The following is a 24789-nucleotide window of genomic DNA, read 5'->3' on the forward strand; positions in this document are numbered from 1 at the left end:
TCTCCTAAAAGTGAGGCGGCACAGAGGTCCTTGAACAAGGAATGGTTACTTACTAGTAACTCTTGTTTTTTGAGAGTTGCCTCTGTGCATTCAGACTACTCATCACTTTCCCCTCTGCCTTGGAGTTCTTCGTATGTCAGAATTTTGCCAGCTAGGCAGAAGCAACTGAGTTTGTCAGGGTGTGCAGGGTGCACTCCGTTAGGCAGATGGAATTCATTATGTTGTCTTAGCTCAAGAGTGCTCTTCACACACACCCCGCCCCCCCCCCCCCCAATAGCAGGTATGGTATAGTGGTTCCATAAATGGCTGCTAGAGGCACCAAATCTCATACATGCAAATGCACAGAAGCAACTGTTGCAGAACAATAATTACTAAGGTAACCCCTGTTTACTGAAAATGCAGATTTCAGTATGATTATTTGATTTTTTTTTCTGTTCTTTTTATCAGATCTTTCAAAGACTGATTTATGCAGATAAACAGGAAGTTCAAGGAGATGGTCCATTTCTGGATGGAATTAATGTCACTATCCGAAGAAATTATATTTATGAAGATGCTTATGACAAACTTTCCCCTGAAAATGGTATGTTTGCATTGAAGTTCTACAATATACTAAAAATAATATTGATTGATTGTATAAATCTCACCATATAATTATATATTTGCCTTTACCCGACTGGAAGGTTTAAAAAAATAATAAAAAGGGATATCCCGAACTCTGAGATCCCTGGCCACTTACAAGTGAGAGAGACACAAAACTGAAGTGCTTCACAGCCCCGTAATGTTTTAAACTCCACTAAATTTGAATTAATCTGCGGGGAGGAGAGATCTGCTTTGCTAGATTTAAACTTTTATAACTTCAAAGCTACTAAATTAATCTTCTTAAACACTGACTTTTTGGTAGATCTTTTTCATGCTTAAAAGGAAAGGGAAATGTACTGTATTTTATTAAATGATTGTCTTCAGTTGGTTGCCTTAATATAGTCCTAATGTTACTCTTTCTTGTAACTAGATATTTATAGTTGCTTCAGGGAAAATGTGGTACTGAAAGTTGGGTCTGTGGTGTATCCATGATAGCCTCTCTGTTTTAAGAAGAGGTACACAATATGGCAACATACGACAAGCACTCCTGTATTATCTGATGTGTGATCCAATTGTTGATTATATTTGCTGTAGGAACAGAAGGTGAATTATCTTGTATATTTTTTGTGTACATTTATTAACCTTTGATGTGGTGGTGGTGGTGGTTAAAAATGGATAAGTCACAGAACTGGTACTTGAGACCTGAATTCTGTCCCTGGATGTCATATACTCAAGATGCATGTGACCTTCTGCAAGTCACATAACTTCAGTGTGCCTTTGCAAAAATGGAGATGATATTAGAGTTCTGGAAGTAGTTGGTTAAAAAATTATTCAACTTTACAAACAGGAAAAGAAAGGAAGCACAATATGAATTTTTCAAATGTTTTTATTCAAAATTGTAATTTTTTTCAGCAAATAAATCTTGGTCTGCAAATTGTTCGAACAGGTTGTTATGAATGTTCACAATTCACACTGGGTTGATTATTACAGAAGTCACATTTTTTTCTGACTGAGTAGCTTATGTAGCTAATCAACATAGCACGAATTGTGAATTTTTACAAACACAATTTAAAATTTGCTTTTAGCACGTGCTTGTTTATTCAAGCCTCAAGTGAGCTTTTTGCAAGTATTCACTCTGTTAAAGCTTCAGTTCTCATACGGTCACAGAATGCAAACAAAAAGTTTCAAGAACAGAGTCAAACCAAACTTTATTTTTGAATCTGAACTAATATTTGCAGATTTTTTTTCCCACTCTCTGCTCCGCTCTGTTACTGTATGCTCTTTTTTTAAAAAGTGTTTTGAGTTCTGTGGATAAAAGGGCAAGTAAGTCTACATATTGTTGCTTTCCCTTCCATATATGTATAACCTGTTTTCATTTTAAAGATCATTGTGTATGTGTCAAACAAGACTAAAAGCCATTTACACTAAAGGGTTCTAGTAATGGTATGAAGTTTTTCACCTCTAATTTACAAGCTCAGATTACTACATCAGAAGTGACCAAATGCTGTTACTGATGATAGCTGTTTGACCTATATGAAATGACTCAGTGGTCTTCATTTCCAGATGGACAAGAGTCTCTATCCCCAAACTATCGTCACATGTATTATCAACTAACACTTGTTGGTAATCTCGTTGAAGACACAGAATGAGCATGGAGTTTGAACTACCCTTTGAGGCACCCTAGAGATGATCCCTCCATGCCAGATATAGACACATTCCAAACACAGAATAATTGTTTACATGCTGCTTATAGACTATTTTCCACACTTCACCTCACATTCCCTTCCCCTTTCGCAATAGGAGGAGGAAAATGTTTGTGCTTGCGCGCTCTCTCTCTCTCTCACTCTTTGTGTGTGTGTGTGTGTGTGTGTGTGTGTGTGTAATGTTTATCACTCACTATAGCTTCTTTTGATTAAACCAGATTCCACTTGTACAGGGTTTGTACTGAAATTGAACAGTATTTAAGTGTGTGTGTGTGTGTGTGTAATATACTGAACAGTATTTAAATATTAAATATATTATATATAGACACCTATTTAATCAACAGCAGCTATAGTGGGTGATAAACGTACATACATTATATATTTCATTGTTTATTTTTTGAGTCAGTATAGTTGTATGGAATAATTCTAGTTAGATCCAGGGTGGTTCAGATACAGTGAGTAGTATAGAAAAGAAGAAATTCCTAGAAACTGTAACAGGGATAGTTTCAGGATCATAGACAGAATTGGTTAAAATGGACCTGGAAGATTGAGTGCACATAGATGAGGTCTTAGAAGTGATCAATAGGAAAAGAGATCACGAAAGAGCAATGGGAATTGATTTTGGAAGAAGGCAGCCAGTTTTTCCATATGCACTCAAGTAAAAGAGAATCATTATTAACTAATGTTTCAGTGGTACCTTACTCAATCTAGATCATTTAAAAAAATAGGAGTGGAATGGAATGGAATTGAGATTTTGGAGACAAAAACCCCTTTATATGTATTAGTAGAACTGCCTCAAGCTCATGAGTGGCAAAGTCATGAATTATGCAGGCCACATCAAACAAGTGTTGATAAAATCCCTACCCCATACCACACCTACATGTATACTGTAGATGTTATCACATATGTTCTGGAAAAACTATTTTAGAATTGTTTGAGTTTCTAAAAATTTTACTGGGACCATTCTTTATCCATTTTTTAGCCAGATATATACTTACTGTAAGTCCAACTGTATAGGACTCACAGGAAGAGAGAAATTATAACTAATAATTTAAAAAAACTCTGACTCAAAACAACATTTGCATATATAAAATGTAATGCTTAATAGCTTAATGAACTTCCTGACAAGTAATGTATGTCACTGAAACTGAGAAGTTCCTCTTCTCAGTGGTATAACACTCCCTTTTCAATCGCTGAATACTCATAAGGTATTGGACCTTACAACTGTCATTGGTACCGAGCTGAACCTTGCCCATTCTGTGTCTCAGGCCAGTATGACTTTGTGGAAGAGGGCATTCTGTAGTGGGAGAAAGCAGAAAACACTTTTCTGACTAGTGGATTTTTTTTAAAGTAGCTGAGTGAAATTGCTCAGAGAACTGGAATGTTAGTACTAGTTCCAGTGAGATGGACTATTGGGCAGAATGCATGTGAAGCTGGCAGTTATTACAAGATACTGCAATTTAATCCCATTAATATTATCTACATATATGATGTGCTATATCCAGTATGTATTGCAATGAAATAAAGTTTTATCAGCATTTGTTTGGTATTGGTCACATTGATCAACAGCAGAGTGACATGAGTTGGCCCAAACAAGTGCTGATTTAAAAAAAAAAATTATATCCTCCTTCCCACTTGATTGTGCTTCATATATATGCTGTGTGTTTTATAGAAAAATGATTTCTGAAATCTTCTAGAAGGGGAAAAAATAAATGGGTACTATATTTTGTAACCTCTCTTGTAAAGCCCGGCTCCCTAAATATTGAGCCCAACTTTCCACAATTCTGAGGGACAGAGGAATTACAGCTAATGAAATGTAAGAAATCCCTGTGACAATTACCTAGTTAATCCTGTGCTTTTAAGATCTATAATCTAGACAGGCCTAGGAGCAAGGGTTATGTATCCTATTAGAACTCTACGCAATGCAATGGAATAAATCTCCTGTTTCCAGCCATTATATGTTATGAAATGTCAAACCTTATACCTGTGTTGGTCCTGGACTGAATAATGCCCATCCTCTGCTTTGGGCAGGAATAATTTTTGAGGAAAGAAAACTTTCCGGCAGACTTTTAAAAAAGAAAAAAATGTAGGTGTTTGCATCCAGCTTTCAAGTGTGAAGACATCACTGGGGCTGAATATGGGTGCAGCAGTCTATCCACCTGCAACAAATAGCAGGATCCGGAACTTAATGTGAAGAGTACAGATAAGGAGGTTTGAAGGGGCATGATCAGTGAGTATCACACCACACCTGTCGGGGGTGTGTGTGTGTGGGGGGGGGGTTCCTATAAATCATCTCCCTGAGATGACTGCTGATTTTCCAAATCTCTGATCAACTTTCAAACAGCAGCCTTCCATTAAAAAAAAAAAAAAAGACAGAAAATGTTTTCTTCGTTGCTTCCCTAATGCGGAATTTCCACACCTCACCCCCTGAAATTACAGTAAGATCTAAGGTGCAGAATGGATAATATTCAATCTTGGACTAGTGACAGATTTAAAATCCAATATATCATGAACCAGAACATGCATCTGGACTAAAAATGTTTTATCTAGGGGAGGAGCTGGACAACCCTCTTTTCTAGTGAGATACATAGCATTTGTTTCTAAATCTGCTAAATTGGAAGATATTGGGTCTTAAACTTCTAACATTATTATGTAAAGAGTAGCTATTTAAAAAAATTCATAGAGGTTGCTATAATTTCTCTCTGCCTTTTGAGGCCCATATACATGTACGTTGAACTTACTGTGCGAAAAGAGACTCGGTTTACAGGTGGGGAGACATCCGAAATAGTGCCACTGTTACACTCTATAAAACTGGTGTACAATTGTTTTTCTGTAAAAGTAAGTTTATAAACAGCATGTGTGTCCAGGTGGTTTGGTATGAAGTCTTTGTAGCATTCATTTGGGGTGAGCTGTATTATTCACAAGTTACTTCTCTGCTTTTGAGTAATGCAACCATCTCAAACTCAAGCCAATAATAGATTTATCCAACAGCACAATACACTGTTATTTATATCTGTACTGACATCTAAATGTCAGTGTGCATGTGGTTTTTTTTTTCCTGAAACAAACTTTATATAGGTTCTTGTATGTGACTTTTCTTCTCAACTTTTCCCCCCCAGAACCTGATCTGAAAAAGCGAATTCGTGTTCATTTACTTAACGCACATGGCCTGGATGAAGCTGGTATTGATGGTGGCGGAATTTTTAGAGAATTTCTGAATGAACTGCTTAAATCAGGATTTAACCCTAACCAGGGATTTTTTAAGACCACTAACGAAGGACTTCTTTACCCTAACCCTGCTGCACAGATGCTCGTTGGAGATTCTTATGCCAGACACTATTACTTCCTTGGAAGGATGCTTGGAAAGGTGAAAACTTTTTTTAAAAAATGGTTGTTGTACAATACATAACATTAGGAGTAAAAAGATAATTTACAGTGGAAGCTTTTTTAAAAAGTAAATTTAAGAAAGGAGGAGTGAGTTGGGGAAGTTTAATGTTTTTCTTTGTCAGTTTGGAGGGAGGGGAATATTTTTATTTAATGGTAATGTAAATAATATTGCCACTTTATTTACTCACTGGCTGTATTGCTAGATTATTGATACACTTGCATAATTCTCATTAATGTTAATGGTAGTTACAGAGTTGAATGAGAAGAGAATTAGCGATATTAAATCTGAGTTCAGCAAAGCTTTGAATTACATATTTAGCTTTAACCACGAGTTTAGTCTCATTGAAGCCAATGGAAGTACTCACATGCACAAGTCATCGTGCATTAGGGTTTTAGAAACTGTTCTCATGAGTTTGGCTGCAAATATTTTTTCATCTTGCCAGTTATATGAAATGAATATTTGCAGGAATTAGCAGGTTTTTGGTTGCACAAGGCACATTGCTAAATTTCAGAACTGTTGCTCTGATCATTTTTAACAAATGTGACCTAATGATACCATATAGAAAAGGTGCATAATGTAATACTGAGGCCATGTCTACATCTACAATTTTGCAGCGCTGGTTGTTACAGCTGTATTAGTACAGCTGTATAGGGCCAGCGCTGCAGAGTGGCCACACTTACAGCAACCAGCGCTGCAAGTGGTGTTAGATGTGGCCACACTGCAGCGCTGTTGGGCGGCTTCAAGGGGGGTTCGGGGAACGCGAGAGCAAACCGGGAAAGGAGACCAGCTTCGCCGCGGTTTGCTCTCGCGTTCCCCGAACCCCCCTGCAAACCGCAGGGAAGGAGACCTGCTTGATCGGGGGTTCGGGGAACGAGAGAGCAAACCGGGAAAGGAGACCAGCTTCGCCGCGGTTTGCTCTCGCGTTCCCCGAACCACCCTGCAAACCACAGGGAAGGAGACCTGCTTGTTCGGGGAACGCGATAGCAAACCGGGAAAGGAGACCAGCTTCGCCGCGGTTTGCTCTCGCGTTCCCCGAACCACCCTGCAAACCGCAGGGAAGGAGACCTGCTTGCTCGGGGGTTCGGGGAACGCGAGAGCAAACCGGGAAAGGAGACCAGCTTCGCCGCGGTTTGCTCTCGCGTTCCCCGAACCACCCTGCAAACCGCAGGGAAGGAGACCTGCTTGCTCGGGGTTCGGGGAACGCGAGAGCAAGCTGGGGAAGGAGACCAGCTTGATTACCAGAGGCTTCCTCAGGTATGCTGGGATACCTGCTTATTCCACGGAGGTCAAGAAAAGCGCTGGTAAGTGTCTATACTTGATTACCAGCGCTGGATCCTCTACACCCGAGACAAAACGGGAGTACGGCCAGCGCTGCAAACAGGGAGTTGCAGCGCTGGTGGTGCCCTGCAGATGTGTACACCTCCTAAGTTGCAGCACTGTAACTCCCTCACCAGCGCTGCAACTTTCTGATGTAGACAAGTCCTGAGTTAAGTTCTCGTTCTCAGTTTCTTTTCCTACTCATTGCTGGATTCTAACATGGGCATCATCTTTGACTTGGACCTCTCTCTAGGTCCTTACATCAGACTATATCTTGCAGACACTTTCTGCATAAAATCTCTAAGATACAAACTGCCTATCAGTCCAAGCTAAAACTCTCATTCAGGCTCTCATCATCTCATATCTCAATTACTGCAACATCATTTTCTTCTTGACAAATGGAATCCTGTCCCACTCATATCCATTCAGAATGCTGTTGGAACGATCTTCACTTAAAGGCCCTTAGCAGCCTGTCCCCACCCTGAAATGTCATTTCTCATTTGCTGTTGAAATGTTGACACCTGCCTCCGATTGGCTGATGATGATGCCAGCCTTCATTTTCTATTTGTTAAATTTTCAAGAAAGCACCTTTGTGCTTTTTCCTGTGCTGCTTCTTTATTGGGGGGAGCTCAATGTAAACAATGACAAAGCTACCTTATTCTCCTCCTTTAAATTCCTTCTCTAAACTCTCTTTTTCTGTGATGCCGTTAAAAAACTTGACAACAATTAGGCTGCTGGTGTTCTGAGAGCACTGTCTGTCATGCTGGCCAATTTTGTTTCATTGTTTCCTTGTGCTCTCCGATCTGTCTGTATCCATTTATTTTCTCTCGTCTTAGATTGTAAGCTTTTGGGGGCAGTAACTGTCCTTATATTGTTGGTTTGTACAGCTCTGAACACACTGGAAACCTGGTCCATGACTGGGGGTTCAGTACTACCAATAATAAATGTATTAAATTTTGGTGCCACGTACTATAGAGGAAATAATATTTTAATTCTCCGTCTTTTGCCCCACGCTTTAAGTAACTGAAGTGGATAGATACTCAATTGCATGTGTAGGTATTGACTATGTTGATGGTTCACAGGGCTGGGAGGAAAGAAAATGTTTCCTTTAAAATACATTGGGAAATGTAGAGAGCTGTTTTTCAGGAATTTAGCTGTACATTTTGCACTGGCAATAGTATTCCATAGTTAATTCTCAACACACAGCTCTGAAAAACCTTTCTTCAGTTTTACTTTTAAAAGGGGAAAATTTGGGGTGCCAGAGTTTTGGTTGTAATGAGGATGTTCATGAAGAATTTTAGCATAGAAGGGAACTGATAAAGAGTATTATTTATATAGTAACTTTCACAATGTTTGAGTTTGTCATTTACTATGCACCTGTTATAATTTTGGTACCGTGTTTTGAGGGCTCTGGATTTTGATGCTGTGGAAAGCCAAATGACAATAAATTGCTGTTGAACGGAACTAGTTTGTAATGAAAATGAACGTTTAATGAGAAATGGGAACTTAATTTCACTATGACGTCTATTAAGATTTGTTGCTGTTTTCTGGCCAGCTCTGGTATTGAGAGTGTCTTACAAAGAACATTGAGGCCTGGTCTACACTGGGGGGGGGAAGAAGGGGGAGTTCGATGTAAGATACGCAACTTCAGCTACGAGAATAGCGTAGCTGAAGTCGACGTATTTTAGTTTGACTTACCTCCCGTCCTCACGGTGCGAGATCGATGGCTGCGGCTCCCCCGTCGACTCCGCGTTCCCCTCTCACCCCGGTGGAGGTCCAGAGTCAACGGGGAGCACGTTTGGGGATCGATTTATCGTGTCTAGATGAGATGTGATAAATCAATCCCCGGCGGGTAGTGTGAACATACTCTTAGTATAGTTCTTGTCAACATACTTTAAAGCCAGGAACTTCTAACCAGTAATTTTGAGCATTTGTATTTCAGCTATAAATATAACAATGATGGCTATTGTTTTAATTGATAAAAACTGTGGGTAAATTTTTCAAAGGCACCTAGTATCCTATTTCAAAATTAATTTTGGCACTGGTGTGAAACTCCCATAGACTTCAGTGAGATTAAGGCTCTGAAGTTTCAGATTTTGAAAAATTTATTCTCCATATTTAAGTTTAAAGGAAAATGTTTTTCATGCATTCAGATGGATTCTGTAATTTTAGTCCTTCTCTACTACATGAGACTATCCAGATGCTGGAAATAGGTGTGCATAGGAGCGAGTGGGCACAAAACCACAGGTATACTGTTTCTGGATTTATTTTTTTTTAAAGTTCTGTAGAAGCAGGTGTTTTGGAAGAAAAATTCAGTGCATGAGAATAAAAAAATGATTATATGGACTAAAAACTGGTTAGAAAATGTAAAAATTGTGTGAAAAGTAAACTTTTTGGAACAATGTTTCAGTTTTAATAAACTACCTTATTAATGCAAGTAAGAACATTTTTTTAAAAAAATTGTTTTTAACCAGACAGTGCCCTCTTAAAAATAGCAAAGAATGGAATTCTGGTCTAAACATTAATTTGGGCAACCCTCCACCTTTAGATCTATCCAAAGGATCACTACACGAAGACCTGTGAAACAGGGAAAGATCCAAATCAGCCACTTACATTAAAGCAACGTATCCGTTTTGAAGGACATGCTATAATTAGCAGTGGGCCAAAGCCAAACCTCACATCCAAATAGCATTGAACTATGGAAAATGTTATAGGTCTGACCTGCCTATAGATTCACAACTTCGTTCTCTCCCTGATCTGCAGGGCCCAGCAGCTATAAGTCTGTTGGGGGCCAGCTTGGGAGTGGGGATCACAATTATTTAAAAGCTGCCTGCATCTCATCTCTTTTTTGAGGGCTCAGAAGGTGCCTCTCAGAGCTCCACAAGAAGTTGGAGTTGATCTGGAGGAGACAGGGCTGGGAGATGCTTATATTTATTGGAACTATTTTTCCACAACTGATTGCAATATTGGACCCTTAATTTTATTTATTATCAGTTCAACAGCACTTCTATGATTGCATCTTAAATATTAATATAAGAGCATGAGAAATCAGAAAAGTGATGCTTCCATTGTTTAGAAAGAGCTCTATCAGAACAAATATTGTTTTGTTTTTGCCCTTTAAAATCAGAGAATATATCATTTAACATTTTGAAGGCATAGATTATTGTTGTATTTGCAGTTCGTTTGTGTAAGGTATGAAGTGACAGTGTTATTTAATAATTAGCTCTATCCAGGTGCAGAGACACCTTTTTACTGGCATGTTTAGAGAGCTGATTCATTAAACAGAAAGATAAGGCACGGCCTTACTATTCAGTACCTGCCAGTATTGTGGTCTAAGTTAAAGACATTAGTGAATAGTCATTCATCCATTTCCAGAAATGCTTCATTTTATGCACTTGCACAGAATTATTTAAAAGCAGTAGTACATTATTAAAAGCTTTTTTGTCAACAAAATAGGAATACTGCAAAGGAAGTAGTCAGGCATCCACAGCAATTTCTTATTTGCATAAACCAAAAGAGACAGTAGTGCCACTGAAAACTCTCACTTAAAAAGTTTCGATGTTATCAGAAAACAAATACATTAAAATTCAATAATTTACATAAATTCTGTGTATCCCAGTAACCATTCAGTGCTATTAGCCAAATGCGTTTAACTTTCAGTGATGTGTAGATTCATAACCAGATTTACTTTTTTCTGTTTCCTGTCCAGAGGTTTTTTAATAACTTAACATGTATCCATAATGCTATTTGATTCATTAATAAAATTAGTTAAGGTTTAATAAAATATCTTCTAAATCTTATATTTTCAGGCTCTTTAAACTTAGATAATAATTACAAAATTGCTACCAAAACGCTGTTAATTATTTAGGTTGCAAAGTCAAGCAGTTGAAAATTTGGAAATGTAAGATTTACAGTTGCCCATGCAAATTTATTTCTGCCCCTTTGTGCATTTAGTCTGTACTCTGAATGAGTCAGGGCAGTGGTCCTGTGGGAAATAGTTGTCAATCATAGGTAATTGCCTAGTTTTTTTAAAAATAATTCTTCTGTGTACAACTGCAAAAACTGTGCGTTATTAGCAGGGTTTGAATCTTGACCCTTTAGCACTGCAGCACAGATTTCTACCACTTGAGCTACAGGACTAACTACATTAGCTGGCAGTAGGAGAAGGCTATTATCTCTCAGGGGGATGGATTGCTGGTGATATGGACTATCCAAGGGTAAGGGGGAACCTGCTCAGCCCAGCTCTCTCGCCTGTTTCTTTTGTTGCCTCCAGAGCTGTGAATGGGATGCTGTTATCATGTGTTTTTGGGGACAGGAGGAAAGGGGAAGGGGGAGGGGAAGTAAGTGGCTTGACTTAGCTTCCTTTCTGTCCCCTCCACAACAACTGTTCTGCCAGCTCCTAGATTTCCCAGTGCAGTTTCTGCTACTTTGGCAGCAGTGTGACTCTTTAGAATGTTAGAGTTCAGTTGTTTTGTTAGGCTGCCAAAATTTTCCTGAGGAACACAAGTAAGAGAAGGAAAATTGTGATTTCTAACAGTTTCTAAATCAGCTAAATGTGAATGGAATTTCATGGGACAGTGAAAAGGCACTTCTGTGGCCGAAGAACTTTCTGTCTGATGAATTTCAAAGATCTATTGCAAACATGGAGGTGTTAAAGCTTCTCAAAAAAGGTTGCAATTTTTTTCATAATGGAAAGTGTTAGGCGATCTAAATAAACACTCCATATAAAAATACTTAGCACTTGTGTAGTACTGTGAAAACATAAATCAATCTTACAACATCCTTATAACTGTAACTGCCCCCATTGTACAGAAGTGGAATCTGAAGCAGAAAAGTGAAGTGGTTCACAGACAGTGATTAGAAATAAGAATCATCAGGGATAAATAGTCAAAATATGTAATTTGGAACCTTGACATTATACATTAGATTATAAAAGGTGGGATTTTGGACAGTTTTAGTTATATTCTTATGCAGAATCAGCAGCTAGTTTAGAGATGTGTCTGAAAGATTGTTGAACAGAAATTAACTTATTAGTCCTCTCATGTTTGGAACTAGAACGTTTATGGTTTCTTACTACCTCTGTTTTAAAACAGACCTGATAGTTCTGAAAATATGACTGTTTTGTCATGTCATGACTTCTAATGTCTTTGACAGGATTTTTGTTTGCTTCAGACACTAGTATTCCATTACACTTAGACTCAGGTGGTTCCCAAGACCCAGTGAACTATCTCCTCTATTCGTTCTTTTTGACTCTAGACCATTGATGAGGACTAGTGAGCCATGAATCGGTGTTCCTGATTCATTTGTATGATCTATCAATGTGAAGCTTCTTTGCAGAAGTCAATCAAAAGTCCTCTAAAGATACTGAAGATTTGTGAAAAAGAAATTGAAGTTTGTTTTGTTATGGTGTTTCCTATTTCTTAGAAAGGTGGCAGGACACAGAATGAAGGGTTTGTTCTTTGCTTACTTTGAATATGAAAGCCTGTCCGCTTGGGAACCAAATTACTGGCAAAGTAGCATTTTGGGGACATGTTAGGTAGAGAGGCAAAGATGTTTAACTTTTAAAAAATTGGTAGTAGTATTTTGATGATAGTATGCAGGGACATTGTTGTTAATCTGTGCTAAAGATCAATCACAGCAATTAATATTAAACTAGGACTGAAATAATTGATTTATTGCCTTGTGCACATTCTCCTGATGCATATTAAAGAAGGTATTTTCTAAATTGATTAGATTGCACAACATAGTATAGTTTGTTAATATATGTGGTGATCTGATTATGGTGGACTATGTGCAGTGAGATCTAAGAGTGTTATATTAAGCTTAGATATTTGACAAATTAAGTTTTAAAGCTGTATCTTTCAGTAAGATTAGATAACTACTGAATGAAAAGGTATTGGATCAAATTCTAAATGGCTTGTTTTGACTAAATCAAATTGAAATAGGGAACAATTAATTATTGATTCTAATGAAATTTAATGGGTTACATTTCTGAAATATGAAGAGTTTATGGTGTGATTTTTAACTGACAAATCTAACAGGATAAATAGTGCACCAAGTTTCATATTTGTGTATAACTGAGGCTTCATATACAATGCGCAGAATTCCTGTACCTACAGCTAATACAAAACTTGAAATATTGTAGACTAATTCATTTTGTTGTGCAAGATATTATCCATAGGTCCAATTTTAATCTTATTGGTCTTTACACTACTCATTTAAAGATGAACTAAAATGCTTTTTAATTGTCTTAGGGACTAATATAAAACCCATTGAAATCAAGCGGAACCTTTCCATTGGCTATGGTGGATATTGGATTATGGCCTAAACTCCTAAATCATGAACAGAATACATGTGAAGGCTTTCAGTAAATGAGTTTTAAACAACACACATATGCATACATCCCTGCACTAAAAAGATGAATAGGCGAAACAAAGAAAGAGTAGGAAAAGACAATAGAGATAACAGTTAAACTTCTGATTCATTTTAATACCTAAAATCATGGTGCCTCAACCACACATAAAAGTTAGGTTGACATAGCTATGAAGCTCAGAGACATGAAAAATTCACTCCCCTGAGTGGTGTAGTTATGCTGATTTAACACCTGTGGTAGATACAACTCAGCTGATGGAAGAATGCTTCCATTGACCTTGCTACCATCACTTGGGGCAGTGGAGTTCTATAGCGATGGAAAAACCTGTTCCTTTGCTATAGAAAGTGTCAAAGTTATGGCGCACTAGCTGTGCTGTTGTAGCTCCCATAGTGTTAGACGTTATCGTGGTAGTTTTCTTCTGCCTAGTTTTTCTAACTGTCGAGAATTTTTTCCTAATTTGTAGGCTATACTTCTTCTTCGAGTGATTGCTCATATCCATTCCAGTTAGGTGTACGCGCCGCGCGTGCACATTCGTCGGAAAACTTTTACCCTAGCCACTCAGTGGGCCGGCAGGTCGCCCCCTAGAGTGGCGCCACCATGGCGCTCCATATATACTCCTGCCGGCCCACCCGCTCCTCAGTTCCTTCTTACCGCCCGTGTCGGTCGTTGGAACAGTGGAGCGCGGCTTAGCTGACCTCCACTTCCCTAGCTACTCGTTTTCTCGTATATAATTATGCAGTTATAACACTTTTATATATATATATTTGTATGGTTATACGTTTTTCCTTTGCTAACATGGTTAGTTTAGTTAGCGGGGTTCAGGAAGTAGCCCTTCCATGAGCCCAGTGCCGGAGCCATGCATGGCTCACCAGATTTTCAAAAGGGGCCCGGCTTACCAGAAGCCGCGGCCGAAGAGAGATCTACATGACTCCTGTTTGAAGAATCACACTTGACAGATAAGTGCCCCATTTGCAAGGCTTTTAAGCCGAGATCAAAAAGGTGCGGGACTTTCACTTGCCCCTCCACCTTGGGCGCGGAGCGATGTTCAAGCGGCGGGCAGAAGCGCCTCCTCGGCACCGGACCCCGCCGGTACCACCAAGGCCTTCCGGCACCGACCGTCGCCGGCACCGATGTCGACTTGGCACCGTTCCCTTCTTCCGAGGTCGAGAGAGTCTACGATTCCTGCTGGTGCCTGGCGGCTCCCCGGCACGCGCCGTGGTTGAGCCCCCTGCTCCCGCTACTTCCGTGCCACCTGCATCGCAGCCAGAGAGCTCGCCTCAGTTGTGTTATCCGGCCTGCAGAGGCACCGATGACTTCGGCTCCGTCGATTCCAGTCCCCCAGGACCAGGGAATCCGGTGCCTGGCAGCTCCCCGGCTCGCGCCGTGGTAGAGCTTACTGCTCCTGCTGCTTCTGTGTCAGCTGCACCATAGCTAGACAGCTCGTCTAAGATGGCTCGCCCGGCGCCGACGACGTCGGCACCGTCGATCCCGGTCCCGCGAGGGCCGTAGAATCCGGTGCCTGACGGCTCCCCGGCACGCGCCGTGGTTGAGCGTATTGCTCCTGCTGCTTCCGTGCCAGCGGCACCGCAGCCAGTGAGCTCGTCTAGTCGGATCGCCCGGCGCCGACGCCTGCTACGGCACCGATGACGTCGTCACCGTCGATCCCGGTCCCACAAGGGCCGTGGAATCCGGTGCCTGACGGCTCCCCGGCACGCGCCGTGGTTGAGCGTTTGCTCCGGCTGCTTCCGTGCCAACGGCACCGCAGCCTGAGGGCTCGTCTACGTCGGATCGCCCGGCACCGACACCTGCTGCGGCACCGATGGCGTCGGCACCGTCGATCCCGGTCCCACACGGGCCGTAGAATCCGGTGCCTGACGGCTCCCCGGCACGCGCCGTGGTTGAGCGTATTGCTCCGGCTGCTTCCGTGCCAACGGCACCGCAGCCAGAGCTCGTCTACGTTGGATCGCCCGGCACCGACACCTGCTTCGGCACCGATGACGTCGGCACCGTCGATCCCGGTCCCGCAAGGGCCATAGTATCCGGTGCCTGACGGCTCCCCGGCACGCGCCGTGGTTGAGCGTATTGCTCCGGCTGCTTCCGTGCCAACGGCACCGCAGCCAGAGCTCATCTACGTCGGATCGCCCGGCACCGACACCTGCTGCGGCACCGATGACGTCGGCACCGTCGATCCCGGTCCCGCAAGGGCCATAGTATCCGGTGCCTGACAGCTCCCCGGCGCGCGCCGTGGTCGAGCTACTTCTCCGGCTGCTTCCGTGCCCACGGCACCGCGGCCAGAGGGCTAGTCTAAGTCGGATCGCCCGGCACCGACACCTGCTTCGGCACCGTCGATCCCGGTCCCGCAAGGGCCGTAGAATCCGGTGTCCGACGGCTCCCCGGCACGCGCCGTGGTTGAGCGTATTACTCCCGCTGCTTCAGTGCTGACGGCACCCTAGCCAGACGGCTTATCTAACTCGGTTCTCCCGGCACCGGCACCTACCGAAGCTCTGATGACCTCGGTACCATGGATCCCGGCCCCACGAGGGCCGTCGAATCCGGTGCCTGACAGCTCCCCAGTACGCACTGTGGTTGAGCCTGCTGTTCCCTGCGCGCCGGAGATGTTACCAACGGCGAGGGCTCTCAGTGCCATGACGGAGTCAGTGCTGCCTGACCCGGGCACCGCCGGTACGGGTAATACAGTCTCTTTAAGGGACTGTCCCCTGTCAGTACAGCAGAGCGGCACCGTCTATGATCACGGTCCCGCAGACGCGCCAAGTCCTGTCGGCACACCGGACACCACTGGCAGTCCCGGTACTGTTTTCCTCGGTACGGGTCACACTCACTGCACCGGTCGGTATCCCGTTCGCCGACCCGCTATCGGCACCGTTCCGACATCTGGCACCGGGGCAGGTACCTTGACTCCTGTAGCTCTTCTCCGAGCCTCGAGATCTCGGTCGACCTCCCGACACCGTTCTGGTTGCGGGTCTGGATCTCGTTCCAGGTACCGATACGCCTCCCGATGCCGGTCCCCGGTGCCGAGTTGGGCAAGGTCCGAGTGAGTCAGGGACTCGGCCCGTGCCCTCTTTTAGTACCTCCATGGCCGTCCGGACACGCATCCGTGTCACCCCATATGCGCGGATTTTATGCTCAGGACCACGATCCTGATATCATGGCCAGCGGGCGCCAGCCCCGAAGCGGAAAGAGCCTTGGCGAATGCAAGGTGTACTCTGCAGGGGCCCCGCACCTCTGGGGTGCGAAGCAACAAGCCTTGCTTAGCTGCGATACTTATAGCACCTGGGTGGAGGAGTTTCTCCCTCGAACCTCCCACCTAGAGTTCGCTGCCGTCTTGGAGGACGGGGGAAAGGATTTACCCTTTGTTGGTAAAGGCATCTTCGCGGCAGAGACAGCCCCAGACTGCGAAGCCTGCTGGACAATAGGGTCCTAATGCGTCTCAGCATGTATACGCCTGCGACCAAACGCAGGCCTTTATGGCCCCAGCCGCCATACTCTGTGCCTAGCCAGAGGCAGAACTCTGGAGAACGGCAAGGCCAAGGTGGTCGCAGACAAACGTCAGGCCCCCTAAAAAGCCAAAGTCGAGGTCCCTCGCAATTACCACTGGGACCAAAGACGGACCTTCCAAGGTTCACCGGAGGGCGGTGTACCAGTCGCAGGACGGGATCCTGATCCCGCTTTCTCCTGGCATGGCCCCAGTTGCTTTTAGGTCGCTGGGTCCTGCGCACGATGGAGCATAGGTACCACCTTAAAATTGCTCCAGCCCTGTCCCCCTTCAGCGGACAAAAGGGGCTAGCGGTTTTACTCCCGTTATGCCCTAGTCCCCCACTCGACCACAGGTCAGACCTTCCTGGTCCTGCATGGACTCAACCGGTTTGGGATAAGGTTGAAGTTCTGCATGGTATCCCTGGGAGCCATTATTCCATCCTTGCCTCCGGGGGGCTACTATGCCGCCCTGGATAGGAAGGACGCGTACTTTTGCAATGCCATCTTCCCTCCGCATGGGAGATGCCTCCGCTTTATAGCCAGCGGTGAATACTCCCGGTTTACGGCCATAGTCGCCGCCTACCGTAGCTATGTCGGATATGCGTTTTTCCGTATTGGGACGATTCGCTTATCCGAGGAGACTCTGACACACAACCCACTCAGCCGTGGGCATCGTCACGGTCTTATTCACAGATCAAGGCCTGATGATTACTATAGAGCAATCCACTCTGGTTCCCACGCAGAGGTTGGGCTTCCTAGGGGCTATCTTGGTCTCCTACCTAGCCGGAGCCTGCTTATCGCAACTGCGGTTTTAGGCGATGGCATCAATCATCTGAGGTCTGAAGGCTTTCCCAACGACCTCAGCTCGTTCTTGTCTCAGTCTCCTGGGTCCATGGTTGCCTGCAAGTTTGTAACCAAACACGCCAAGCTCCGCCTCCGTCCTCTCCAAGTCTGGCCCACCTCGGCGTACCGCTTGGACAGGGAGCCAATGGTCATGGTGGTCACCGTTCCCTCGAACGCCTTAGGCTCCCTAGAGTGGTGGCTAACCCCCTCCTTGGTGTGGACAGGATGCGGTTTCATCCGCCCCAGCCCTCACTGCCCCTGACGGCGGACGCATCATCTCTCTGCTCGAGTGCTCATGGTCACCTCCGAGCTTAAGGCCTTCGGTCTTCTAGAGAGCTGGCATTCCTCATTAATGCCCCAAAAATCAGAGTAGTCCGCCTGGCGTGCCAGGGGTTCCAGCGGCAGCTGCGAGGCCGTTGTATCTCGGTGTTTACAGCCAACACAGTGGCCAGGTGCTTCATAAGCATTCAGGGGGGACATAGTCCTCCCCCCTTTTTTGTCAGGAGGCCATCCATTTCCGGGTCTTTTGCATGGCCCGCTCGATGGAGCTGGCGACGTCCTTTCTCCCAGGCGTTCGGAACGTCTTATCTCTTTGACTCAGCAGGTCTTTCCTGTCTTACGAGTCATCACTCTGCCCCATGTGAGGCGTCCCGCTTTCCGGAAGTGGAAATGGTTCCTCACACAGACCTGTTCGCTCACCGCGAGTGCAGGAAATGCCAGGTGTCCTGCTCCTTCCAAGGTCTCTCCTCGGAATCGATCTTGGACGCATTCCTGATACCGTGGAACGGCCAACTGCATTATGCCTTCCCGCGGTTCCCACTGGTTCGTTACGTCCTGCTCAAATTCCGCAGGGGCGGAGCGTGCGTCGTCATGATCACTCCAGAGTGGTCCAGGCAGCACTGACATACCACGTTGCTCGGCCTGTCAGCCCAGACCTCATCACTCAGGGCAATGACAGGCTTCGTCACTCGGACCTGCAGCCTCTTCGCCTCACGGTGGCTCCTGCGTACCTGAGTTGGGGTGACAGGCAGCCTTCCACCTGGTCAACGTACCGAGCCAGGTGGAAGCGTTTCCTTTACAGCTGCAGTACGCTCGATCTTGCTTCTGCTGAGGTCTCGATCCCCTCTTTCTGGCCTGCCTCTGGCCTTTAGCGGCAGGATCTGGCGGTATCATCGCTGAGGATACGCTCAGCAGCCGTCCCTACCTTCCAGCAGGCTAAGATGGACGTTCAGTGTCCCACGCTCTATGGGTTCGAGGTCCCTCAAGGGCTTGGAGCGCTTGCACCCTCGGGTGCGCCGCCCAGCCCCGCCCTGGGGCCTCAACTTAGTCTTGGCCAGACGGGTCTCTGAGATCAGAGCTCTTACGAAGGTTCCACAAAGACAAGGTGCAGTTGTGACCGCACCCGGCTTTCCTCCCTAAGGTGTTTTGGCCTTTCATGTTACCCACAGCTCAACGCAATGGGCATAACCTTTGCACTCCTTGGACATCTGTGGAGTGCTCGCATTATCTTGTGCTGACAGAATCATTTCCTAAGGTGCCCCAGCTCTGCCCCGGTAGCGGGCCAAAGGGAGGGCTTGCTTGTTTTCCTCTCAGAGGATCTCATCTTGGGTGATGGCGGACATCCCCACTTGTTCTGATTTGGCTCATATTTCACCAAGCCACATCACCGTGCATTCTACCAGGGCTCAGGCTTCATCTGCCGCCTTGCTGGCTCGTGTTTCTACCCACGAGACCTGTCGCGAAGCTCCATTGGTCCTCGGTCCTTACCTTTGCTTCGCAGTATGCCCTGGTTCAGCAGTCAAGGGAGGCTGTAGCCTCTGGCTCGGCAGTTTTATTCTGCCATATTTCACTCCGACCCCACCGCCTTTGTAAGGCTTGGGATTCACCTAACTGGAATGGATATGAGCAATCACTCGAAGAAGAAAAGACGGTTACTCACCTTTGTAACTGTTGTTCTTCGAGATGTGTTGCTCATATCCATTCCGCACCCGCCCTCCTTCCCCACTGTCGGAGTAGCCGGCAAGAAGGAACTGAGGAGCGGGTGGGCCGGCAGGAGTATATATGGAGCGCCATGGTGGCGCCACTCTAGGGGGCGACCTGCCGGCCCACTGAGTGGCTAGGGTAAAAGTTTTCCGACGAATGTGCACGCGCGGCGCGTACACCTAACTGGAATGGATATGAGCAACACATCTCGAAGAACAACAGTTACAAAGGTGAGTAACCGTCTTTTTTTTCCCTTTAGTTTTGTCCATTTAGGAAAGATCTACTCTGGTTTGGCTTAAATCAGTCAACTGTATTATTCATTTGTAGTGCAAGCTCCATTGACAAGCATTAATTCCCAAAAAGGTGCATGTGGAATTAGTATGCTAACAAACAAGCGATTGTTTGTACAAAGTCATTATTTATATCATTTCAAACAATAAAATGGAATCAAGGAGTCAAATATTGCTTAAACTTACAGTACTTTTGTGTTTGGTCAAAAATGACATGAATCTTCCTTACAATGACTTTAAAAGGAAAAGTAAGCAGTTTAAAAGATTGTTCAAAAAAGAAAAATATCTCTTTTTAGCAGATCATTTTTTCTTTAAGTTTTCTGATCTGTTTAAAAGGGTTAAAATAGTAAATCCCCCAAATAAGAGTTTACCATTGAAAGTTGCATGTTCCATTAATTATGGCATAATATGCAACTCTGAGATATTTTAAAGGAGCTGATCAACCTCTTTATGAATATTTACATACATCAGTATGAATTTATTTTCTAGCATGGTTATTCAACCTGACAATTCCTTTGTGTGCTGGTTTACTTAACCAATTATCTTTTGATTACAAAGTACTCAGCTTAGTACCAACATTGTAAATATATGTCCAGCACTAAAAGGCTACTAAAATGTAGTATTTTAACACTAAATCTTTAGGAGGGAAAAGGGTATATTGATTGATTGTGATATTTATTGGGTCATAATGTATTTAAATTTTCTTTAATGCTTATGTTAGTGATTGTTTACCGATAAAGTGCACAAAGGTCTCTGCAAGCAGCCCTACATGGAAAGAATTACCTCATGTCAGTGGTCACTTATCAATTAAAAGTTCCATTAGCAGATTATTCTGTTTCTGGTTTGTGTACTGATTGCATTTTATTGCCTCTAAATCAAGCTCCTGGACAAGAAATAAATAAACAGTTAAAGTATGTGGTAATGGCACCCTGATCTTTTTTCACAGTTGGAAACACCTTGGTCCATTTAAGTTAAGTTCAGAATATTTACTGAAATGAATTCTTCATTGTATTTGAATTCTTATTTAAAATGACTGGTTTACTGATATTAATAAATGTTGATTTATCTTGATAAAGAATATGTAGAGGTTAGGGAAATAATAGATAACTGGACTATTTTTAAAAGATTGTAATTCAGATGATAAAAGTAAAACTTTGTTTCAAATTTATTTCTGCTGTCTCATTTTACTTCCTATCAAATTATGTTTAAACCTGAAGCAAGAAAATTCTGTAAAGCAGATAACTGGAATTTCAGTTAGGAACACTAACAGTGTAGTAGTTTAGTAACTACAGTTCATCCAAGTTTTTTTCAAATGTGCAGAATTTGTATGCATAACAAGGAAATCAAATGGTATAGCAGTTTAGGGTACAACATCAATCAAATATTGATCCCAACCCCTAAGGCCCCACCCACCTTACACTGCGCTCTGGGATATTACTTTGATTCGAGATTGACACATGATCAGAAACAAAGACTGTGTGTGATTCCTCCAAGAACTCTTCCCACCACTCTTTGCCAATCAGAATCGATTTCAGCCCCGTAGGATCTCCCCAAAAGTGAGTATAACCAATAAGGGCAAGTTCAGGGGCATGGAGACCTGTCCAGAAGAGGGATGTTTGACCTCTCTAAGAACACCTCCCACAGCCCTCTACCAATTGACATGAATGTTTCACCCCCTTAAGCCCTCCTGGAAGGGAAACGTACCAATCAGAAATAGGTATAGTACGAGAGTCTAGGTCAGAACCTTCAAACTGTGGAGCTCAGCATTTGCCCAGCTGGCAGCACCACCCCCTGAACCCCGATCACTGTGTGGAAGAAGCCATCTTGTTTCAAGAGTGTGTTTTTCAGAAATGGTGGAAACACTGAGGGGAAACATGACCTCCTTCATTACTCCCATGAGAATTATGGAATTCGTTTTAGTTTCAAGGCTGCTCAGTCACCTGCAGAGAAAACACTATGTCAGCAACAGTTCTGAGGAGCAAGGTAGCTGTCAAGGGGAGCCCTTTAGTCCAGCTGTTGATGGATATGTTGGAACCTGACCCCGAGACCCAAGTGCTCATGAAGCAGACTGACGAGCATGATGACCGCTGAACATTCACCCATGGAGGAAGGCAACCATGGCTCATCAGAGTCGAACAAGATGACTGTCGAAGACATTGCTCAGGTAAATAACTGTAAAAAGGATGGGGTTTAATGAGTAAGAATTGATCTGGGGTTGCATAAATCTAAAAAATAGTGGACTTTCAGCTGTTTCTTTTCTGAAACTCTCTTGACAGCTCAACAAGGCCTTTGAGAACCACACATCTGTAGCCCTGTATGGGTAAATCTATCATGCATCAGCTGTTTTTGCTCATGCATGAGACAGATCTCAAGAGCAGACCTTGGATAAGAACAGAAGGGAAGAATGAAGCAGCTCAGACCCCGTATAGGCCAGGATCTTAGTGTCCATTTTTCACAGTCTGCTGTAAAATGGTGTGTTAAATCAGCTGATTAATAAATTTGTCATTGTGACCGTGTCACATTCACACCAGTTTACTACATTATATTATCAGTTCTGTCAATATCTTTTCCTTCAGTAACTGTCTGACAATGAAGTACTTGCCATAACCTTTGGAATTGTGCACTGTGAATGAGTAGTCCTGGAGCTTTTTCCAAAAAAAGTCTTAAAAAAGGCAAAAAGACACTTGCTGCCCTTAAACTCTCAGGATTTTTCTGGCTTCAGGGGCATAGCAAAAATGTACCTGGGCATATGAAACGCTGTCCCTTGCGTGCATTGAAAATTGTAGAAAAATATTTTTCTGATAATTCAGGCTTTCTAAGTTTATCCATAAAATATAGGTGACTGTTTACATCCCTGGAGGTGATACCTTGTCTCTGCTTACAGCACCTCGCTTTGCATTTGTACCCCATGTCAACATAAGACTGACCCTTATCACATAAAGTTTTAGACATACTTATTTTTTTCGTGCAGAGTCTGCATCTTTCTGAATGCTCTTTGTACCTGCAATAAAATCTACAGCTAGGGCATCCTAGTTGAATGCCCATGCTGTCTGCACACATTGTGCTTAAGCAGAGGCAGCAAAGATACCTGCAAATGTTGGTGACTGTACAGCCTGTGACAGAACTCTCAATAATTTCTCACATCAAACAACTTTTTTACCTCCGGAGCTCTGTAATAATGCTTATTGTACAGCAGGCTAAAAAAAGTCCCGAGATACACTGTGTCTCACTTTTAAAAACAAAACCCCGCCCCCTTTCCTCCACTTAAAGCACACCTGAATATTGACTTGTAAATGCTGTTCAAACAGTGCTAGATCGCTGAGCATAATCTTTTGATCTGACCACCCCAGTTTCTCATGGGACTTTCTTGACCCATATAACAGTTCTGCATCTGTAGGTTTACTGTCGGACATGACAGCCAAGAGGCTATGTGCAACAAACAGATTAGTACTGGTGTAAGTCAAGTCAACTAAATACAGTTTCTTTTTATGGATGATTAGATTATTATGGATAGCACTTAAAACTCTACGGCCACCCCCATCCATGTTTTTTACAGTTGTCACAATGATGCATATGGTCCCATCAACAAGTATCACCCTATTACTCTTTAGCAGTTTAGCAGCCTGATTAGAAATCTTCAGCACCCAGGTCATTCCTAGTTCTTCTTTCTGAAAACAAAGAATTGTTTAAATTACAGCTGTCTAAACATAATTGAACAAAATCATCTGGGGCTAGCCTACCATTAATGTTTTCAAGAACTAACTGTATTCCCCTGTGTATGGTTTCAATAACCTGCTGGCTTGAATTTTTACATTCAAGATTGACAAAATGAATTCCTCAGAATACATCTCATTCTTAAATCTACATAATACCCATTGCCAGCTTCTTACTCACTCCATATACACATCTGTTTGGGGGTCTGCACCTACATTTTCAGAATGTTTGGAGGTTTCTCAACAGAACCATCAGGTGTGTCTTCTGCATCAGACACTATGTGAGTGTCAACCTCCAAGTCAGCTTTAGAAAATCCATTTCAGGCTGTAAAACAAACACCGACACAAAGGTTTTGGTTTCTTTCTATCCCTAGTGGTTCTCCAATACATAGACATTTTTAATACAAGCATGTTGTCCTCAGGCACCCAAAAACAAAGTTTGCAACAAAATCCCTTTTTAAAAAACCCACTCCTATCTCCTGCATATGCCCTAAATCACAAACAACAATTTTATCATTAAAACCAAACTTTTAAAAGAACTATTTTTAAAACACATTTAAAAGTCAGTTACAGACATTTACTTCCCATCAGAGGGAAAAGGGATGCTAGCACATGGTTATTTCCCCCCCCCCAAGTATATTTGGGCCTGTGGGTTAAAAAACAATCAAAATTTTAATAGTATTCCCCAAATGCACCAAACTTATGTACAACCTGTTGAATACCACTTTAAAAAACAAACCAACCAGTATTAGTTAAAATGGGATTGTACTTTGCACTGGTGAAATACAGCTTGAAATTGCTCTTTCCATACTAAACAGATCACACTGCAATAAAGACATGTATCATTATTAGTAATGACAGCATGTACAAAGAGTAAGATTATATAATATATATTTCCAGAGTTAAAAAAAGCAACGTCTTGCAGTCCATCAGCAGCCATTCTGGTTTCTGTTATAAAAGACAGTCTCCAGAAAAGTTCATGATTTTATACCAACCTAATTCTTTTTTCAAACAAACTTCAGTGTCTGTAGTTAGCAGGTGCTTTGATCACTACAACTCTTAATAAATAGATACATGAGGAGTATCTCTAAACATTCCCTTTTGT

General features: G+C 43.1%; 1 protein-coding gene across 1 annotated transcript in view; it reads left to right on the forward strand.

Annotated features, from left to right (window-relative positions):
- Positions 1–24789, forward strand: part of UBE3C (ubiquitin protein ligase E3C) — a 191676-nt gene that overhangs the window by 115617 nt on the left and 51270 nt on the right. The window contains exons 17-18 of the mRNA XM_030550104.1: positions 448–580; positions 5402–5649. Coding sequence (XP_030405964.1) covers positions 448–580; positions 5402–5649 — 381 coding nt within the window. The remainder of the gene's footprint in view (positions 1–447; positions 581–5401; positions 5650–24789) is intronic.

This window comes from Gopherus evgoodei, chromosome 2, assembly GCF_007399415.2.
Source record: "Gopherus evgoodei ecotype Sinaloan lineage chromosome 2, rGopEvg1_v1.p, whole genome shotgun sequence".
Taxonomy (NCBI): Eukaryota; Metazoa; Chordata; order Testudines; family Testudinidae; genus Gopherus; species Gopherus evgoodei.